This window comes from Triplophysa rosa, linkage group LG4 (genome assembly GCF_024868665.1).
Source record: "Triplophysa rosa linkage group LG4, Trosa_1v2, whole genome shotgun sequence".
Lineage (NCBI taxonomy): Eukaryota > Metazoa > Chordata > Actinopteri > Cypriniformes > Nemacheilidae > Triplophysa > Triplophysa rosa.
The window spans coordinates 19,424,087-19,443,934 of record NC_079893.1 but is presented as its reverse complement, the minus strand read 5'-3'; the positions used below and the strand labels follow the sequence as shown (position 1 = coordinate 19,443,934).

At 37.2% G+C, this 19,848-nt stretch overlaps 2 protein-coding genes across 3 annotated transcripts; both read right to left on the bottom strand.

The window, feature by feature from the left end:
- Window positions 1–5,422: 5,422 nt before the first annotated feature.
- On the bottom strand, window positions 5,423–12,335 carry slc5a7a (solute carrier family 5 member 7a). The gene is made up of 9 exons (XM_057332208.1): window positions 12,137–12,335; window positions 11,642–11,877; window positions 10,638–10,751; window positions 10,357–10,512; window positions 10,039–10,187; window positions 9,462–9,611; window positions 9,005–9,158; window positions 7,473–7,690; window positions 5,423–7,202 (listed from the first exon to the last, which is right to left on the bottom strand). Exons 2-9 carry the CDS (start codon window positions 11,823–11,825, stop codon window positions 6,549–6,551), a joined length of 1,779 nt encoding a protein of 592 aa, XP_057188191.1. The 5' UTR covers window positions 11,826–11,877; window positions 12,137–12,335; the 3' UTR covers window positions 5,423–6,548.
- A 2,575-nt stretch (window positions 12,336–14,910) lies between these two features.
- On the bottom strand, window positions 14,911–19,010 carry arl6 (ADP-ribosylation factor-like 6). 2 transcript variants are annotated; one of them, XM_057330913.1, is made up of 8 exons: window positions 18,920–19,010; window positions 17,931–18,076; window positions 17,780–17,841; window positions 17,620–17,688; window positions 17,420–17,514; window positions 17,160–17,289; window positions 16,470–16,525; window positions 14,911–15,870 (listed from the first exon to the last, which is right to left on the bottom strand). In XM_057330913.1, exons 2-8 carry the CDS (start codon window positions 18,051–18,053, stop codon window positions 15,845–15,847), a joined length of 561 nt encoding a protein of 186 aa, XP_057186896.1. In that variant the 5' UTR covers window positions 18,054–18,076; window positions 18,920–19,010; the 3' UTR covers window positions 14,911–15,844. The 2 variants fall into 2 exon arrangements, with proteins under 2 accessions (XP_057186896.1, XP_057186898.1); XM_057330915.1 differs by lacking the exon at window positions 18,920–19,010 and adding an exon at window positions 18,747–18,899.
- Between the last annotated feature and the right edge of the window lie 838 nt (window positions 19,011–19,848).

Sequence of the window (19,848 nt, the reverse complement as noted above, 5' to 3'; positions counted from 1 at the left end):
GGATCCGCTGGCTTGAGCACAGCTCAGTAAAAACCTCTACACACATACACACACCAAGATGCTTCCTCTGCCCTGTGAGAGTGGGCTAGTATGCCAATGAAGGGAAATAACCCTTAGGATGTTCTCTTTAAAGCATCATACCTCAATGCATCATTTCCATTATAAGTTTGAAGATTTTGAATGTTGAGTTTTGAGGCGCAGTAACATGTTTTGTATTAGGGTTACCTTGCTGACAACAGCATGGTGTTTTGGATGTTGGTTCTTAAAATGGGATGCTGGTGTTCATCCATCAAGCTTTTCAACTAGGTTGACCTACTTGGTCAATAAGGTTAACCAGCTTTACCAGTTGCTGTGCTGTAACCAATATAAACCAGCCCGAAATATCATTTTGTACTCATGAATTGAGTACACTGTAAAAAATATACTTGTAAAAAGTTGGGGCGCCAGAAAAAAACTTAAAATAGTATTTGTTTTATGTTTTACATGTTATTTTACACACTATTTTATTTTACTGATAATATTAATAAATTAAGATACATTTTCTTGCGAAGAAAAATGACCTAAAATATTTAGTCCTGTTTTCTGAAATAAAAAATCTCTAGGGTGTCTTATGTCTTTTTGCTTCTTAAGCTAATACGTCTTATTTTAAGAATTTGATACTGGAAAACAAAACCAACATACCAGGAAATCCATTTTTGTGTTCTTCATTGGTAAGAGTTTGTAGTATGCAGACAGCACAAAAGCTTGTTGGTCACGTTTGAATAGAATATGGCCCTACAGCCCACCACTTTTCTTTTCAGTGATATTCTACAGTGTGTTGAATAAGCAGCACATGGTCACTGCTTGTTGCCTTTAGGGGCTCTCTTTGTGTTTTCTAGCGTAGCAATCTCAGAAGAGAAGGCCAAAAGCTAAACTATTGAATTAAGATGTGTATATGAGTAGGAGTGTGTGTATATATGAACAAAAGGCGGTACAAACCCTCGCAGGACTTGTTGGGGTGAAAGAGAATTTCAGTCGTGAAGATTTAAATCCATTTAAAGTTAGCAGACAGGCAAAACATAAGATGAATGTTCTGTACAATTATGCTGTGAGAGGTATCAATCAATCTACACAGCAGCACTTCTTTCAATTTCAATTATGACAACCTGGATGTTATGTAACATAAAAAAATGTAAAAGTTAGCTTTCCTGTGGCTCAGTGGTTAGAGCATGGCACTAGCAATGCCAAGGTCATGGGTTTGATCCCAGGGGATTGCACATAGATACAACTGTGTAGTACAATGCAATGTTGGATAAAAGTGTTGGCCAAATGCATAAAATTGAAAATGTAAACAAATATATAACTGATTCTATTAAAGTCCATAGCTTGGACAGTTTTTACCAGACCCAATAATGGCCATATGTTTGACATGCACAAGATATGATTTTGTAGATTGTTTTAAATGACTTGGCATGCAACAAGATACATGATTGGTTGGCATCTAATAGAACGTGGCACTTCAGTGTAATTTATAAAGAGTTAAACGAGTACAGGCCTTTGATAAATCCGCCTCATTCAGCTACTAAATAGCTCTTATTGATTTGGTGTCAGATTTTGTCGCTCTGAGGCTGTACAGCTATGTATTGTGGAATTGCTCCTGTCTCGTTCCTCGGTCATGTTCTACTGGGACTGTGTTGCCTGTGTGTCTCACACACTGCAATTATTGGCTTTGCTAAAGGGGATGAGATAAAGGCCCGCTCGTCTAATCTAGAGCCACTGAGACGTATTGAGAAAGGTTCAGCCAGTGAGCTGTGTGTGCGTGTGCCATTTTTAGTCTCTCTAACTATCCCTTTCTATCTTTCTTAGTCTGTATTTTTCCTAACCCTTTATCCTTTCGTTTATACTCCCTGTTTCTTTCTTTGTTTTACCTCCCCCCACCCCACCCCCTTCTCGCTTGTTGGCTGCCTCCATTTTTCAATTAGATGTCCAGCAATTACATTATAGAGGCCATCACTTAAGGAACACATAAATAGTCCTGAGTCGCCCTGCTGGCTGAGAGTAAAATCAAGAGATGAGATAATACACTTTTACGTCAGACAGAAAGAGAGAGGGAGGGATGGAGAGGGAGAGAAGGAAAAGAGAGAGAATGAATCGGCTATGTAAATGTTTTAATCATCACTCTGTGCACTAAAAATGTTAGAATAAAAGTGTCTGTTAAATGAATGAATGTGGCAACAGACCTTTCGAAGGGTAGATGCTGTATTCAATTTGATACACAGAAAAATGTAGCCTTGGGTTATAGACACGGTGTGTTTCCACTAACAGTCCATGTAATTCTTAATGCTAAAAGGTGCAGTTTTATTTACAGTAAATCGTACCAGTTAGCACAATTATAGGATTTTCCTTGTGAGGTTACATAAACGAAATTACATATTGAATAATTAAAATGTCTGCATAAACATAAATAAAGGAAAACCTTTCATCCAAAGACAAAACAACTTAAGTGGAGTACTCAAGATTGCTGGAATCATTTCTCATCACTTCGGAAGGTGAAGAAGCAGCTGGACAGCAAAGAGTTCTATAAAAAAATTCCTGTAATTTTTTTCTGGCACCCCAGCTGCTATAATATTATCATACTTTTTTTGTAAAGTAAAATTACATGTATGTACAGTATTTTGCACCAAACATTTTTTCCGCATTTCAAAAACGTGAAAATTCTGTCCAATGAAACGGTAAAATTCCGTAAAATTACTTTTTTGTGGATTTAGTTTCAAAACCCCAATAACCTAAAATGGACGGCTTTATGTCTTTTCCTCAGTCTTTACATTTGTGTAAAATTACATTTATGCTGACTAAGTGTTTCATATACTCTATGTTTCATATACTCCAAGAAATCATTTGACAGTAAAAATGATCTTATTGTGTATTGCTTAAGGGCTTGTGAAAGAGAGTCTGGTTTTAATTGTTGGTGTTTAAGCCACGTATGACAATGCCTTGGAAGAATCTCAGAGAACTGCTCAGAACACTTACTGAACATGACTGATGGAGGAAGTGTAAGTCAATAAAGTAATCCCTGAGGAGTAATAGACTTTAATGCCTGTATTCCTCCTCTGGGTCCTTTATATTCATAGCCATTCTTTCAGATATTGATCCTTCAAAACAATCTCACACATGCTTCTGCTCTGTGGACATCAACCTGTTAGAGACAATTGACTGAGAATACTAGAAAGCTGATGATCGAGACACTAAAAGATAACCCAAATATTTATTGTATTGGTGCGGTATATTGCAAACACAACAAAGAACAGATGCCTCTTTCCTGCTGACAGACAGACAGACAGTCTGAGACTGACGTGCCCTCAGGGTAGGGTGCTCCAGTAACCCTGTGTCTCAAACAGGGATTCCTTTCACCACATATGACTGTGCTGTCTGAAATGAAATAGACAGCAAGAGAGTGCGATAGTGGGTGGTTTGGTCTCAGAAAGAGGATGTGCTCAAATAAAATAGAAAACAGAATATTTTAACAATTCAGAAAATATTTACAGTAACAATCACAATATATAAATGAATGCATATTAGTTCACCCAAAAGTGAAAACATTATTTATTCAACCTCATGTTGGTTGGATTCTGTATACTCACTCTCAATCTGGATTCTATATTAATTGCTTGTGTTCCTTGAAAAATTGGGTTTGAAAGAATGACAGAACAAAATTTATCGACAGAATAAAGTTTATTCCTTTCACATACAGGATTTCACCTTATATTTGTTATACGCTTATACCTAAGCTTTTCAAAGTGAAGCATCTTTTGATATTCCACTGCCTCTGTAGTCTCTTATCTTTCCCATTACATTATACCTACCGTCTTCTGGTCAGGCCTTAAACTATGTTTCCCAGCATCCCCAATTATTCACCCAGGTTTAATGAGAGACAATCTAATTACACCTGCCTCCTTCTACAGAGAGATGATTCCTTGACAGATACATGAAGACTCTGCCATTAAAGAGAGGTACAGCTGAGGCTGCAGAAGAGGTGTGGCTTGTAGCCACTTAACTAAAAAGAGAAATGAAAGAACTCTGCAAAAAGGAAAAATGCATTATTGTAAGGTGTGTAAAGGTCTGTGCTATTAAAGGTTTTTGTTTTAGGATTTTCTTTCATGCTTTTTTAATCACCAGTTATAGAAATACTACTTAGAATAAACAGAGTAAAAGACTGTGTAAAGCTTCTGTTTAGATGCCATTTGTGATGTACAACACTGGGAAAGAATTTATACAAATAAATAATGATGTGTGTGAATACAAACGTTCATCTCAAAAGCCAGCAAGCCTCCGTCAGGCTACACTCGCCGTTCTTGTTGTAAATTTGATCGATTGGACCATGAGAGGACAAATGTCCCTCACTTAGGCTGATTGAATTAGATGAACCATATTTCAGCTCAGATTCCTGAACCTCAAGCATTTCATTACTGGTCTGAGGGGAGACATGATCTCCAAGACTACCTACATATGAAAGCTTGTGATTTGAAAACGAATATTTCGGACGTCATTCATATATTACAATGGCGTTTAACACAGAAAGACTTGCAAATTTAGTTGGCCATGTACATCTGGAGAGAACTCATTGCTAACTTTTTGAGGTATTTGAATTGTATTCTTTGTGAGCGAACAGGCGTTGAGATATTTCCAGACACTACCGTCGCTGCCGGCAAACACCATCTGATTTGAAAGGATAAAAATGGCTCGTCTTTTGGCAACGCTAGAGTCCCACCCCCCCATTGCAGTGATTATTAATCACCGCAAGTGCTCTTTGCTGTTCTTTTGTGAATGGGATCGTTGGCATAACCAGCCTCTGAGATGTAATGGGATTAAATTTTGGACAGCAAGGACAAGATGGAGGACAAACTTGGGTGGGGCAAAAACAGCGTCATCGTCCAGCCCCAGGACACTGACGCAGTGGAAGGAAAAGACGCATAAAAGACCCAGCCCAACCCCCCGCTTGTACTTCTTTCCTCTTTATTCACCGGACGACTCCTGCCCCGCCCTGTAGGACCAGCAAAGCACTTAGCGTAATGTGAATAACGTACTGGCTATTTTTAGCATACCGTCTTTTACCATTGACATTGGAAGTTGAAGAGAGTTAACGTTATAAATTGTCACGTTTTCAGACATGTGTTATTTTTCATAACTACCAGCGGGCCCAACAGCAGTCTGACGACTAAAGTGAATGTGTTTCGCATTATGAAATAGCCTTAGATCAAACGTGTTTGTCGAGCATAGAGCAGAAAGACTCACTTTGCCATGTTTTTAGCCATTTTTAAACAACTGTGTATTAGCCGTATAGGGAAAATATAACCACACATTACTCGGCAGAGAATTACGTGGTAATAATAAACAACTACGAACTCTTAAACAATACAATTTATTATATTTGAATAATCCTGTGTTTAATCTGTTTTAGGCCACAATTAATAAATAAATATAGATTCATATTGCTGGTTCCAACCAAGCCAAATAAATATATTAGCACAGTAAAGTGACACTTTACATCTATTGGACAGTTATATACATTGGAATATAAACACACACACTACACAAAATTCAGTTTTGTTAAAGCCAACAAAATAACACAGCAACTGGCTCACCCTGGAACGAGGTACAATGACTTTTTAAGATATATATACTGTATATATATATATATATATATATATGACTTTGCAAAACACAGAAATAACACAGCTCACACCCCGGAGGTTTTACACGTGGTAAATCGTTTGCAGCTACATTCATGTTCAAGTACAACAACGTGACGAACTGTATTTGCATATGTCCAATCACCTCCATATACTGTAATCAATGTAGCTAGTTAAGGCGTATATTTTCTCCATGTTCCTTGTTTTCCCGTTCATCTTAATATTGCACTATAAATATGAAAATTTCCACGTGTGTCACAGTTAAAGGTATTTTGTAGATGGGAAGCACATCACTTGTTATATTGACTTATTTATGAAACAGCTTATAATTGTTGAGCTTCATTTGATTTCTATGACAGTACTACAAGATAATCTGCACTAATATCTACCATGGGATTCTGACATACATAATGGCATAACACATGAATGTACACCTATTATTTATTTAATATCTATAATCGCATATATTGTAGTCATTGTTATATTTTTTATCTGGACTGAACTGTATCCAGGTTGAAAAAAATGATTATTAATTGTTATCTGGCTCTTATCACAGCATCTAAACATTTGTAAAAGGGAAAGGAAATTCACTCCGGTTTTGTACATACCAACATGAGTCGAAGAGCCTCTCAGGGAAAGAAACACCAGCAAGTTTTTTCCTACTTTACCCAAACCACCAGAATCACTGTTGTTGTATTCACTGTTCCATTTCATATCCCATTCTCCTCTGAAAGCAGTGATAGAAATTCCAGTCATGGGGTGTAAAATAAACAGATAATGTTATGCCTGCTGAAGATATCTTGACCAATAAGGGAAAAACACTGTCCTTCACATTGTGAAAGAGAGATGCCCTCTGGAGATTGTTCTCGGGATTGGCCTCTACTCGTTTTCGTGACTTGGCGATTCTGGACTTGAGTCGTCTTCTTCGGTCAAGGTTTCTTTCCTAGTGAAGGCGGCAGCTAAAGTGACACTTAGCCTTGGTTTGACAGGGGCCATTTCATTCAGCCCAATGATGTTCCTGTTCACCAGTGTGGTCTTGTCCATTATCTCAGCACTGTGCTTGGCCACCACTGCATCCAAGAAATCATATTTAGCTGACAAAGTGCCACTCTCGAATAGGTACTTAAACAGGTAAGAAAAGGCCACGTTGCTTAGGAATGAGGCCAGCATGGAAATGGTCTTAAAGGGAAACCTCTGCATCACTAGGTATTCCACTTCGTGGGTGACGTGGTGAACCTTTTCCTCAATGGTCCATCCAGGGTAGTAGATAAATGGAGGCAGTTTGAGATAAGGTTCCCCTCCACCAATGCGCAGGATCAACCCAAATATGTATCCAGCTATGGAGCCGTAAGTGTTGGTGCCACGGATAAAGAGAACGCTGAGAAGTTGGGGGAAGATGATGACATAGACCAGGTCAGAGCTCAGGTACCATAAACCATAAACGGTCCCAGTCAGAAGAGCCATGGCTGTCGCAAGAGCTCCAAACACAAAAATAGTGATCCGCATGACCCACACAATCTCACGGTCGGAAGCCTGAAGGAAATCAGAAGGAAAATGTGTAAGAAACCAAAATGTGGGAAATTGACTCATAAGTACTAAGAGTTTCTGGTTTTATTTAAGGAATTTAGATTTTTAGAAAGTTTATTGATATGCAATTGACTGTTTCACAATATGCTGGTACGAAAATTCAATATCATCTGAAATATCCATAATATTATCTACATATACATTAAGTTTTCAACTCTTGTTTCAGCCTAGTCATTTTCCATTGACGTTTATTAAACGTCTGTATCAAACTCTCACCGTTTGGCGGAAAGCAAGCTGGTAGATGTTCCTAGCAAACATGGAGCTGGCCGATAGGATGGATGAGTCAGCTGATGACATCACTGCAGCAGAAACTGCCCCCAGACCAAAAAAGGATATATAGCTTGGACACAGGTGCTGTAACACGATTGGTAAAATCATGTCAGACTGGTCCTTTTGCATGGGAGGAATTGGTCCGTAGGACGTCTGGTTCCAATCTGTAGAGCAGAACACACTTACTATACACTCTGAAAAACAATCTAAAATCCAATAGCATAAAATTAGATTTTGTATTCTATAATAGAAAACATATTAAAAGAAAAAAACGTAATTATTGATAACATTCGATTATAAATTCCTTTTACTTGCAATCCAAAAGTAACAAGTCTGTGCTTGATTGGGGAGTTATTCCAAATAAATTAAGTAATAAGTGACTGACTGTGTCTTTGATGCTGTTGATTAAATCTGGTTGCTGTGTGCCTCCCTCAGATGTAATATTTACAGGGTTCACATCGTTAAACGGATAATCTGTCAATAATGTATGAGCGCGGCCAGCTGTTGTTATTTACTCGTTTCTTTAGTGATCTGAAGGGAACATGGTTTCCACCCGGGGCTGATACAGCCTGTGGAACAGCTACCAAAACACACCATAGCGAATCAAACAGTTGCCCCAATGAAGAGAAGACACAGTGATTAGATCATTAAAATTACTGTCTGTATTCATGTGCTCGATGGGAAAATCTGCTTAAAGGCTTTAGGATACATTTTAAAAAATGTCTATCACAGGTGCACATTTATGATTTGACTGAGCGGTAAATAATGAATGCAGTTCATGTTTAGGAGCAGATTATGAGCGGGTTTAAGTTTCAATGTTGAAGCCGAAGCAGAGAAGGCCGAAAGAACACATTTTACTACTAGAGCTGAACAGAACTTGACTCTCATTTGAATCGAGGTCATAAAAAGTAAATATTGAAATATTGGAAAATAGATTTAAAAAGAAATAAATTGAAGTCATGAATTCATATGTTACAACATATATTTAAATACATTCACATACACAACTTTTGGGGTATTCCCAGAAACTAAAGTTTATTAAACGTCCCTCTTTGAGGGAAGTCACGCTAGGCGTATGGCGAAAGACACGTCTCTAAAATCTGTGTTTCTACCTGTGGTTACAATAAAACAACATATTTTCAACCAACAAATAAACCTGATACTCATTGTACTATGTTAATGGTACAATAATTAATACGCCTAAAAACACATTTTCCAGGTTGCTCAAGCTACTGTGCAAAGGTTGGCAAGAACGTCACAACAATTGGTACAGAGCTCTTCCCCAAGAGAAGTTTTAGTTGCGTTTTTCCCCATTCATAGTGAAAGAACAATGGCATCTTCTTAGATATTAATATCTATTATTTTGTAAACATTCATTTTATCGACCAGAGGAAATCATTTAATTTCCTACAATGCCAAATCAACAAGCCAAATCTGATTAAAAACATAATTAAATGAACGAAAGTCTGTCAATTTACCTGTGGATGCCCCAATAGCTCCAATAAGAACAGAGGGAACAGCCATGACGATGCAACCGAAAGCAGCCAGGAAAGAGAGAACCTGAGCATAGGTAGCTGAAGAGGCAGACAGAACCCGCTGAAAATACACCTGCCAGGGAATCCCCCCCAACATCTTGAAACAGAAACGTCAATGTGAATACACAGACATGATAATGACATTTAACACATGCATTTAGATTTATCACTAATATAAACATCAAATGCTAACATCACGATAAGAGTGGCATGGTTGTGGCACTGGATACATCTTATTTACACCCAACTTCTCTTATATTTAGCTTTACTTCCTATGAATGATTGCATTGTTCAATAAAGTGAGAAATTAGGTTTGGCCCTGTGGAATGGACAATCTTCTCTTTGCCAAATCCGTTTCTGACTCTCCATCCCATCATGCAACAGGGAGTTGTCCACTCACCAGAAGACAGAAGTTGTCAGCCCACATCCATTTGTCAGTGTTTTCTATCTTCCCAAGCCATGCAGTCTGATTAGCATAGAGCTGCTTCACTGCTGTCACTCCGATGTCAGACACCGCAGGGTTCGAGAGAGCAAAAGGAACACTCAACCACTGAAGAGAGAACACATTCTGCTTTATTACCATGTAGTAAACAATCTATAACATTTTTACTCACTGTTATTTAACAAATGTGTAGCAAACCACTCCATTCGTTTTTAGTATTATCTTTTGTTCTTTAGTCAATTGTAATTTTTTATTTGATAATTAACAGAAATGTTTAAAACTTGTATTTAAAATACATTTCCATTTATATACCAATGCATCTGTTAATAAAAATGCTTCATTAATTTAAAAGGAGAAAACTAATTTCTTATCTCTTGTTTATTTCATTTGTGTGTGGCTGATTAGCTGTTGCTGTCAAACTTGAGATCAGACAGGCACCCTGTTCATAGAACAGCGGAGGACATGCAGGTATGAATTAAGAGGGAAATTACGTCATTGAATCAATCACTTAACTTGTGTCTCTGAACCCACTTACCAGTCCTATAAAGATGCAGAAGAGCTGGACAACATCAGTGTAGGCCACTGAGTAGAGACCTCCCACCAGCGTGTAGAAAATGGCAATCAGAGCCGAAATGATCACAGACATATTGATGTCGATGTCAATGATTACACTCAGTGTAGCACCTGTGATACAGAGCCAAAAAGTGTTTTATTCTTTAATTAATTAAGTTTAATAAAAAAGGGTTTATTATAGAAAATACATACAGGACAAGTAAAAGTTTCACATTTTCACTATGATCGAATTGTTATTTCTATCTATCGACAGCATCACTTTCCGCCTTGTTTTTCTTACCAAGGGCAGATAAGATGGCGGCTGACCAGAAAATTTCCCCCATTAGCGCAGGGATGAACAGCAGACCTCCCATCCTTTTGCCGTACAGTTGCTGGAAGGGGTCAAGCATGGTAACATAACCCCGGGAGCGCATGGGTTTGGCAAAGAAAAGGCCACCTTCACGAAAAATGAAATATATAAATGTCTCAGTTCTTAAAGTGTACAAGTATTTCATGTTAAGTTTGCCAATAACCATGTTATTTATTTCACCTTTATTAAAGTAATATTCATATGCAACCCACCCAAAACGAGGCTGAGCGCGTATCCAAAGGGAGCCTGAGCCCATGCCAAGCCGTACCCGGGAAGATACACATACTCTGCTGTGCCATTAATATAACCACCTCCGACCCAAGTTGCTACAATTAAAGAAAAACAGCTGACATTATTGTTCTTTCGATTGAGTGTGAATGTTCACAAAGTATACACTATATTAAAGGGATACTTCACCCAAAAATGAAAATTCTGTCATCATTTACTCGCCTTCGAGTTGTTCCAAATCTGTATAAATGTTCTGATGAACACAGAAAAAGATATATGGAAGAATGCTTATAACCAGACAGATTTTGCCTCCCATTGACTACCATGGTTGGAAAAAATACAATGGTAGTCAAAAATGCCCCAGGACTGTTTGCTGTCCTACATTCTTCAAAATGTCTTCTTTTGTGTTCAACAGACAGAAAAAAAACAATAAAGCAATTTTTCCTACTATTGGAGTCAATGTGGGGCAAGATCTGTTTGGTTATAAGCATTCTTCCTAATTTCTTTCTCCGTGTTCATCAAAATTCCTACAGATTTGGAACAACTCCAAGGTTAGTAAATTTTGACAGAATTGTCATTTTTGGGTGAAGTATCCCTTTAACATAAAACACAGCATAAACTAATAAATTGGGACACGCAACATAAACCAAATGACTACTCTGTCATCAGAAAACAATTTCATTATATAAGAGATCTAATTTAATGCAACGAATTCACTTTCATAATTAGTAGTAAAATATTCATTCTAACTCCAAATCTTTGCACAATCATCTATGTAAAAGTACTTAAGCTCTATCTTACTTTGCACGTCTACTTTAGTCAAGAACACCTCGTCATGAGTAACCTTTTACTAATACAGACATTTGTATTTTTTTATTTTTTATGTTGACAAGCTGCATCCAATAAAAACACAAAACTAATACTATGGGCTAAAACCTGTTTTTTTTCATATCACGAACACATCTTTTTCGTTCTCCATGAAACTCACCGGTCATGGTAAACGCGCCAACAAATAATCCAATATCCCTTCCGCCGACCATAATGGTCTCGCTGCGATCGACTCCCTCCACCACGCCAGAATTCTTGTTCTTCCATGCTGCCCAAATTCCCACAAAAAGGATCAGCAGGTAGAAGATGACAATCGCCACCAGCCCCTCCACGTGGATGTGCATCTTCTCTCTGCTAAAGTCGTTGTATCTCTAAGGATCCGAAATTCATTGAGACCTACAATTTAAAGAAAAATACATAAAGAGGTGCGCAATGAAAAAAAAACAGGTTTCAAACAGTTAATGCACTAGTTAATGCACTAGAGATAATGCATAGTTTCATTTTGCACCAGAGACTAAACTAGTGGGCTATTTTTCAAAATGTTTAACATTTCACGCTCTATAAATACAGAGTTAATATTTCGTATTGTGGTTGTCTAATGTAAACAACACAAACAACAACTTGATCATTCAAAATAATAAGAAAAGTGACTTACCTTGGTAAATCAGCCGGACGCAGAACTGGCACCAACACTACAAAGAGCCTCAGGAGAGGAGCGGAACAACACATTTCAGAGTGAGCCAAAGTTACAGTGAATCTTATAAGAGCAGGTTTCGTCAGAGGCTTGATGAACGTCAGAGAGATGTGAATGGAGGCTATTTATGAATAAAAATGTCAGATCGTGCAAACGAGCGCGCGTCATTGGAGGTTATCAAGTCAAATGCAAATAGGGAGACGGGGGAAAACAGCTGTAAATCAAGAGAAGTCCAATATGCCGGTTCAATTGGAGTTTTACTTGAGGGAAATTTATAACAGTCACAGTCCATATGAGCCTATATGGAAACGCTGATAAATCAATTTCGCTCAGCAGCGGAGAAGCAGCAGGTGCGGGTGTTGTCCATGGTGCTGAGAATCAAACAAGCTAGACTACTGTCAAAAGGGTCTTTTCTTAGACCCCACCCAAACGCGCTTATTTAATTTAGGTGCATTGGAGAGGCACGTAATAAAGTGATGTACCTGGAAAGTCAACTGAACTAAGATGCTTATTTATATGTGTAAAGAATAAGGCATACATAAAAATAGACTTGAAAATGTTATTTAGAAAGCCAGAGATGATTTCTGCGAACCTCAAAGAGCGTTGAAAACTCTATTACAGAGACTAGACAGGTTTTGCCAAGACAGATTTCAGCTGAACATTTGTGTAACAGGAAAGGAACTCTAGCACTTAAGATTTTGGGGCTTTAATTGCGCTTGCAAGTTTGACATTTGTGTTCCTATAAACAACACATTCGTATTTGTATAGAAATAATGTTATGTTTTCTTTTGGGTACTTAAAATCTGTGTAGTTTCTTAAAAGAGAATGCAACTCTTAAAATGAGCCAATTTATTAGAAAAGAAGTCCAACTCGTCTACCTACTTCACTCAGACAAGACTAATTTAACTGGTAACATGACAGCTTGCCAAGTGAGTCCCAATTATAAGCAGACGGGACTGTGCAGACTTACAGCTGTTGAAGTTCTTTGTAGTTTAGAAAAAGCTTGGTCAGGATCCTCCCAGAAAGTTCCCAATTCCAAAAAGTTGTTTATATTAAATACGTATAAAAACAGTTTTCAGAAAAATATATATGCAAATGTAGTAAAAGAGAAATGTACTTTTGTCAGTTATTTCAATGATGTTAAGCGTGATTAGACTTTTTAGCCAGAATAGGCAACTTTTCTTGAAAAGTATTTATTAAAAGTATATCTGGAATCATTTAGTTTTCTCTAAGTGACTCCCATAGGGATTGGTGCATGTGAACAGCTATGGTGTGAGCTTTTGCTCAGCTAATGAGCTTCCACATCTGTTTCGTGTTCTTTGAAGTGTGTCACTGCATGAAGGATGAACATCCAGTTTTTCTTAGATACATTAACAGAGCATTTAACATAATTGCGAGCATTAATAATAAAAAAATAAACCAATGCGAAATTTTGATTTATATTAACACAACAAAATATGTAGGCTTATGCGAACAAGAATAATATTTGCAAGGTTATGCAAATTCGTATGATTTATGAAAATAAATAAACTTGTATAATCTAATAAGTACGAGTTAATGCTGATGTTATTTTTTCTGCGATATTAAATGTACAGTCAACTACTTGTTGTGGCTTTCAAAAGTGCTGAACCACAGAATAGGATGCTTCTGCCACCTCGTGGAAGCAGACATAACACACATTTTTTTAAAAATCGCTGAGCTCCTTGGACACAATAGAAAAGATGCTTTTGAGCAGGAAAGAATATCTTTATCCCATATTTAAACGAGATATGACAAAGTGCCAAACAAAATTAACTACAGGCTACAGGGCCCCGCAATCCAGGTCACGTCTGTTACGCATGGCTTAACGACACGAGGAGCCTCGGAGACGGAGTAGTCTCCGATGTTTTATTTCTGCTGTCACTTTTTTAGACATCTGCACACATTGTTGGTGCTGTGCTCACAATTCATTATATTAGATATACAGTATTTTCGTTATTTTACTCTCAGATAAATGCTTAGTTGACGGCTATCCGGATATCTTTCCACCAATAAATGGAACCCACGCCACATTGTTAGTTAACTAATAATGGCTGTAATACACTACAAGACTTTTAAAATCTGAACAGATTTTTTTTAAACTAGACATCATACACTTGCAGACTTTTTGAAAGTTTCAGATAGAAACACTGATCAAATCTGCAGACTGGCACAGACTTTCTGCAACAAGTCCAGACTGAAAATCTGAGCAAAAGTCTTGTAGTGCATTTTAGCCTTAAATGTTATTATTTGTATTGCTACAAAATAATTATTTTTACAAGCGTCATTAAACCAGATGAAACGCCAGCTGGAGCCTCTTCGTTGGCAGCACAAAAGATTTTAGTCTCCGAGAGGACATGAAGGTGCAGCTGTATCAGTGAGTCCATCAACAACAGATGTCCTGTGATTATAAGAGGTTCTGCCATACTTCATTCTTCAATATCTTATAGAGATGACTCTGCTGATGTTTTGGTCCTAATGAAAAAGGACATTTGATTTTCCACAACTGGGTAATAACAGCCACGGTACAAGCCTATCTAGCAGCTGTCTCTCATCTGACATTCAGAGATCTGGCCAGACTGATTATTTAAAGAGAAAGGACAGAAAAATAAACACGTAAACAAGCAGTTAATCCTGTTTTCTTTTTGTTAATGTGATTCCGGGTGGGATTGCGTGTTAAGTTAACCAATGAAAAATAAAATTTAATACACAGAATAGCTCCTTGGTGTCTGTTTATTCTTTAAACATTCTATTACAAGATCCCTTAAAAGTTCTTAAAAACGGCAAGAAAAACACATTTGCTAATTACTTGTAAAACATTGAGAAAATTAAAAACATGCTCTCTTCACAAAACAAACCATACAGCAACCGTAACATTACGCTTTTAAACAAAATGCTTATGCAAAATAAATAGGTCCAAAACAAAGAGGATTGTTTTTTTGTGATCAATAGACGTGTCATACTTTCAGCAAAAAACAAAGCAAAAAACATTTTCATTATGGTTCAGAGGCAACAAGCATAAAATGCATGAAAAGTATATCATACTAACATAGTGACTAAACGGCACTACTAATATGCCATCTAATAAAATGCTTTAACTAGTTTTACAATTCAGAGTTTTCTATTCATTCTACATAAACAAACATAGTTATAGTAGATATTAAATATCAAACTATGTGTATTTGCTATTGGAGATCTGCTGTTTCTTAAAAGCATTACTATACAGTTTGCATTAGCAAACAAGATGTGTGGTAAAGTTTAAATTATGATCTCTGTCTTACAGATATCAACAAAAAAGTGTTTTAGAACAATGGTTTATAAAATTTAAATTAATCTTAAAGTTGTGTAATATTTACTAAAGCAAAACTCGTGGAAGGTGCAAAACGACCAAAAGTTGAATGCATTGTCATATAAGTCTTAACACAGAGCTCAGATGATCCCAACTGATCATCACTAGGTTCAGGTGTAAAACATGGCTCTCCTGATTTTGCCAAGTGGTTGATGTCCACAAAATATGTTGCCCTGAGGACATCAACCACTTGGCAAAATCAGGTCCAGCGTAAAACATACAGATACAATCCAAAACATTTCTTAATCCTGCTTTGGTCTAGTTCCATTGCAGCTGTGATGATTCTGTTTTTCAGGTTGGTTTTACGTTTTCATCGCTCTGATTTGATCTGTTAATGGGAGAAAACAAACAAGAAACCATGTGTTACAAAAAACAGAACAACAACGTAACTGAACTGATTGCACTGAACTAATTATACTATGAATATAGGGTTTGGCTAAGAGGAGGTCGGATATAATAAGGTAGGTCTTTAAATTGTCAGCGTTACTATGAAATAAAAGAAAATGACCAAGTATGGACAACAGATGTCTGTGAACTCTGATTGTTACAATATTTCACAAGCACCACAGACAACAGGATGGAAAATAGGTCTGCATCAATTTGGGTTGTATCCTAGCCATAACTGAGAAATACATTATTTCCCTTTGTATCCACCCCAAGAGCACAAAATTATACAAATACAAGTGCAAGAAAACAGTCCAAATGTATGTTCTAACAGTCTGACATAACAGTACAATTATCTAAGAGTCAAAACACATCTGTGAACTCAATACTTACTGTGAAATTTGTTCTATGAATGGAACACAAGAGAGGATAATGCATTTACATATTACAATTCTATACCTGATCCCCTTTCAAGTGCCACTTGAGCACACCTCTAACAATTAAAAAGAAATCAAGGACACAAATGACGAAATGTGTATTTACCCTGTAGCCATTCTACACCCTCCTGAAGGCCTTCCCCTTTCACTGCATCACTGGCACTGAAAGATAACCACAGAGACTTTTCTGTGATGCTTTGCTTTTGGTGTGAATTCATATGCGAAATATGCATATGAATTCATATGAGTTCACATAATGAATCGTAAAGGGATAGTTCACCCAAAAATCAAAATTCTGTCATGAATTACCATTTAGTTGTTCCAAACCTGTATACATTTCTTTATTTTGTTTAACACAAAGAAAGATAATTGGAAGAATGTTAGCAACTGACATTTCTGAGGCATCATTGACTACCATAGTAGGAAAAAATGTAATGCAGTCAAAGCTGCCCCACATTTTTATGAAATATCTCGTTTTGTGTTCAACAGAACAACAACAAAAAAACAATTGTTTGTCCTACTATGGTAGTCAATGATGCCCCAGAAAGTCAGTTGTTAACATTCTCCCAAATATCTTTCTTTGTGTTCAACCACAACTTGAGGGTGAGTAATTCATGACAATGTTAATTTCTGGGTGGACTATACCTTTAAATTCAATATTCTATGTTATCTCCATTAATAAGGTAATAACAATACACAGGAATTAGAAAAACATCATTAAAAAAGTTAAATATCATGTCAAACTGCTGTTTCTAAATGCCACATACTTCCAGCTAGCCAGTTTTTGTTTTCTTACCAGATATGCCAGGGTTTGTCCTTAATGTTTTCTAGACACAAGAGTTGGGAAACTGTTACAGCAGACAATGCATCTCTGAGGTCCATCTTGTTGGCAAAGAACAGAATGGGTATCCTCCTGTGCTTAATGTCTGAGACAGATGAGATAAGCATTAGAATTAGTTTTACTTTTCATATAATGATTAATTCATTGAGAAATAGTCTTTCGCCTTCATGATAATAGTTGGTGTTAGAGACAGACAGTCAAAAAAAAAGAAATACCAGGATGATTCAAAAGTGTGTCCAGTTCATCTTTTGCCACCACCATTCTTAGTTTATCTCCACTGTCAATCACATATATGATGGCGTGACCATCCCTATAAAAACAACATAGTCCTCATGAAATCCATAAAGAAGGTGCGTGGTGGCACCTAGTTCAATAAGACACTGCTGTTTTGCAAGAATAAACAGAAGAAACTCACTTGTAATAGTGTTCCCAGAGATTTCTGTACCTGCCTTGCCCCGACATGTCGAAAACTGTGAAAGAGAGACTTTAGAGAAAGGAAAGTCGTTGTGTTATTAAATGTCTAAATATGGTCTAACTAGCTACACACTTAATATAAACCTCATTCAAATATCCACCCAGAGCTCTTAAACTTTTCTATGCTGAAACCAATGGTTGGGACGATGTCTTGAGCCTGAGCCTGCAAAAAGATAAAGAAGTACTGAAGCAGTGAGCGCAACACAAAACTCAAGAGTTATTTCATATGAGGCACACAGGAGGGTGGCCTACATTGGACGGCTTTAACTGGTTGATGATGGTAGTCTTCCCGCTGTTGTCCAGACCCAAACACAGTACATTTACTTCTTTCTTTTTGAGACCCAGCCAACCCGTAAGCTTGTCAAAAAGCCCCATTTGTTTTGTAGGTTGGAGAGTTTCTGGAGAAAGATCACATTAAACACAAGCTCCATTAGATTACTAGTCATACATTGAAACACAGGCTGACAAACACTTGGCACAACAAGAATGACGGCAGAGTCTCTTATTTCATCAACTATGTAGCTGGTTTTTGTAATACATTGTCAGTGTTTTGGTTAAGAAAACCGAGTTGCTTGTCGTCTTGTTTTTTTTTTAAATAATCCGATTTACGTGAATTAACTTGACCCGTGAGCAGATAGGCAGGAAGCAACGATCTAATGGGATTAGTAACGTTATTTGATCAAAGTTCGCTGCGCATGTAGTACTTAAAGCGTTATCATTTAAATATCGGGGTATTTTTATGATGTTTATTTGGGTTAAACACCACTTGTTGTCTCTCGGATATAATATAGTTTTATTCACAATAAAGACAGTAGAGAAACTGTCATGGTAACACATGACCAAACAAAAGTAATAGGCTAATCACACTTTAATCCGCTGAGCTCATTAGCACACGGGCTAACGCTACACATGAACGAACAAGCTAAACTAATCCAAACGCTTCTCTCCGATGTTTGTTTCATCTAACGCATTCAATAAAAACCACAGAAGACAGCACGCGGTTAAAATGTTCTTTGAGAGTTATCTAGTTTTGCAGATGAAGGCGTTATAGTTAGCAAACTAGCTAACCTGCTCAACCAGACTGTTTTTATAGGACAAGATCCTCTATGCTCTTCTGTGTTGCACCGGCTTGGCTCAAGATCTATATCGTCTGGGAAAAGAGTGATTTCACTCGCAGAACGCATGATCCGTTTAAATGGTGTTATGCTCAGAGCATGGAGACTTGTGTAAGTTACACTTACCTGGCGTTCTAGAAACCCCGAGTCTCGCTCTCACACACCGCTGCTAGGAGACCGATGACGCCTTTTTTCTCTCACACATTTTATCTCTAGGGCGACCTCAAATGAACAACATCTGAACTGCAGCTTTGATATTACATTCAGTAATTTTGCATTAAGTCCGTTTTTTAGGCAAGTGCATTTGGAGTGCAACTCCACAAGATATGTATCATTTTTTATATAAAATTGCTGTTAAACATTTGATTTCAAGCATTATAGCTTGGTCTGTCTTAAATAAAAGAGCCTGGGACCTAGTGTAGCAGTCAGACCGTTCTTGGTCTCAAGAGCGTTATCAAGACCATGTTTTGATGGTCTTGATCTCGGTCTCAGACGTAGTGGTCTTGGGGTTTTGTTTCAACTTTGGGAATGACACTAAATTGCTGGTGCATTGTTTGATTTATGTGTTATCATCATTCATGTAATTGGATGTTAAACTTCAGTCACTTGAAGTTACACACAAGTGACTTATGTCTTATTTGATTTCTTTTGTTACTACCTGTGCTTGTAAGAGATGAATAGGTGATTGTCCTAAAATAAATCTGTCAACAAAATTAATACAAAGGCCCATAATATTTAAGATGTGATTGCAAAAAAAGGTACTTGTATTAGATGTTGTTTCTTTATATTATAACATCTGACGTGATATGAAAACGTGATATTGAATTCATACAATCATTCAATTAACCATGAGTTAGTAAGTGACTTCAATTTTAGACACAACAAACACAAGTTTTTGTTCTATTTTGGCTAGTCCCAAACAAATCAGAACTTGTGTGCGTTTCTGAGCAACACACAGTTATTTTGCTACTGAGTAGATAAGAACACTTACTAGAACGCATGATTCTGTAATTATGACTTTTTAGTGTTATGTGGATCTTTTAGCTGTCTTGGTC

Bases quoted from the DNA above. Each gene is read 5' to 3' on its own strand.
- slc5a7a (XM_057332208.1), bottom strand. From the start codon at position 11,825: ATGCACATCCACGTGGAGGGGCTGGTGGCGATTGTCATCTTCTACCTG. The intron at 10,188-10,356 runs GTAAGAAAAACA...TCTGTATCACAG, and splicing joins CGCCATCTTATCTGCCCTTG to GTGCTACACTGAGTGTAATC. The intron at 7,203-7,472 runs GTGAGAGTTTGA...GATTTCCTTCAG, and splicing joins AGCTTGCTTTCCGCCAAACG to GCTTCCGACCGTGAGATTGT.
- arl6 (XM_057330913.1), bottom strand. From the start codon at position 18,053: ATGGGGCTTTTTGACAAGCTTACGGGTTGGCTGGGTCTCAAAAAGAAA. The intron at 17,842-17,930 runs GTAGGCCACCCT...ATCTTTTTGCAG, and splicing joins ACCAGTTAAAGCCGTCCAAT to GCTCAGGCTCAAGACATCGT. The intron at 17,689-17,779 runs GTGGATATTTGA...CTTTCTCTAAAG, and splicing joins GAAAAGTTTAAGAGCTCTGG to TCTCTCTTTCACAGTTTTCG.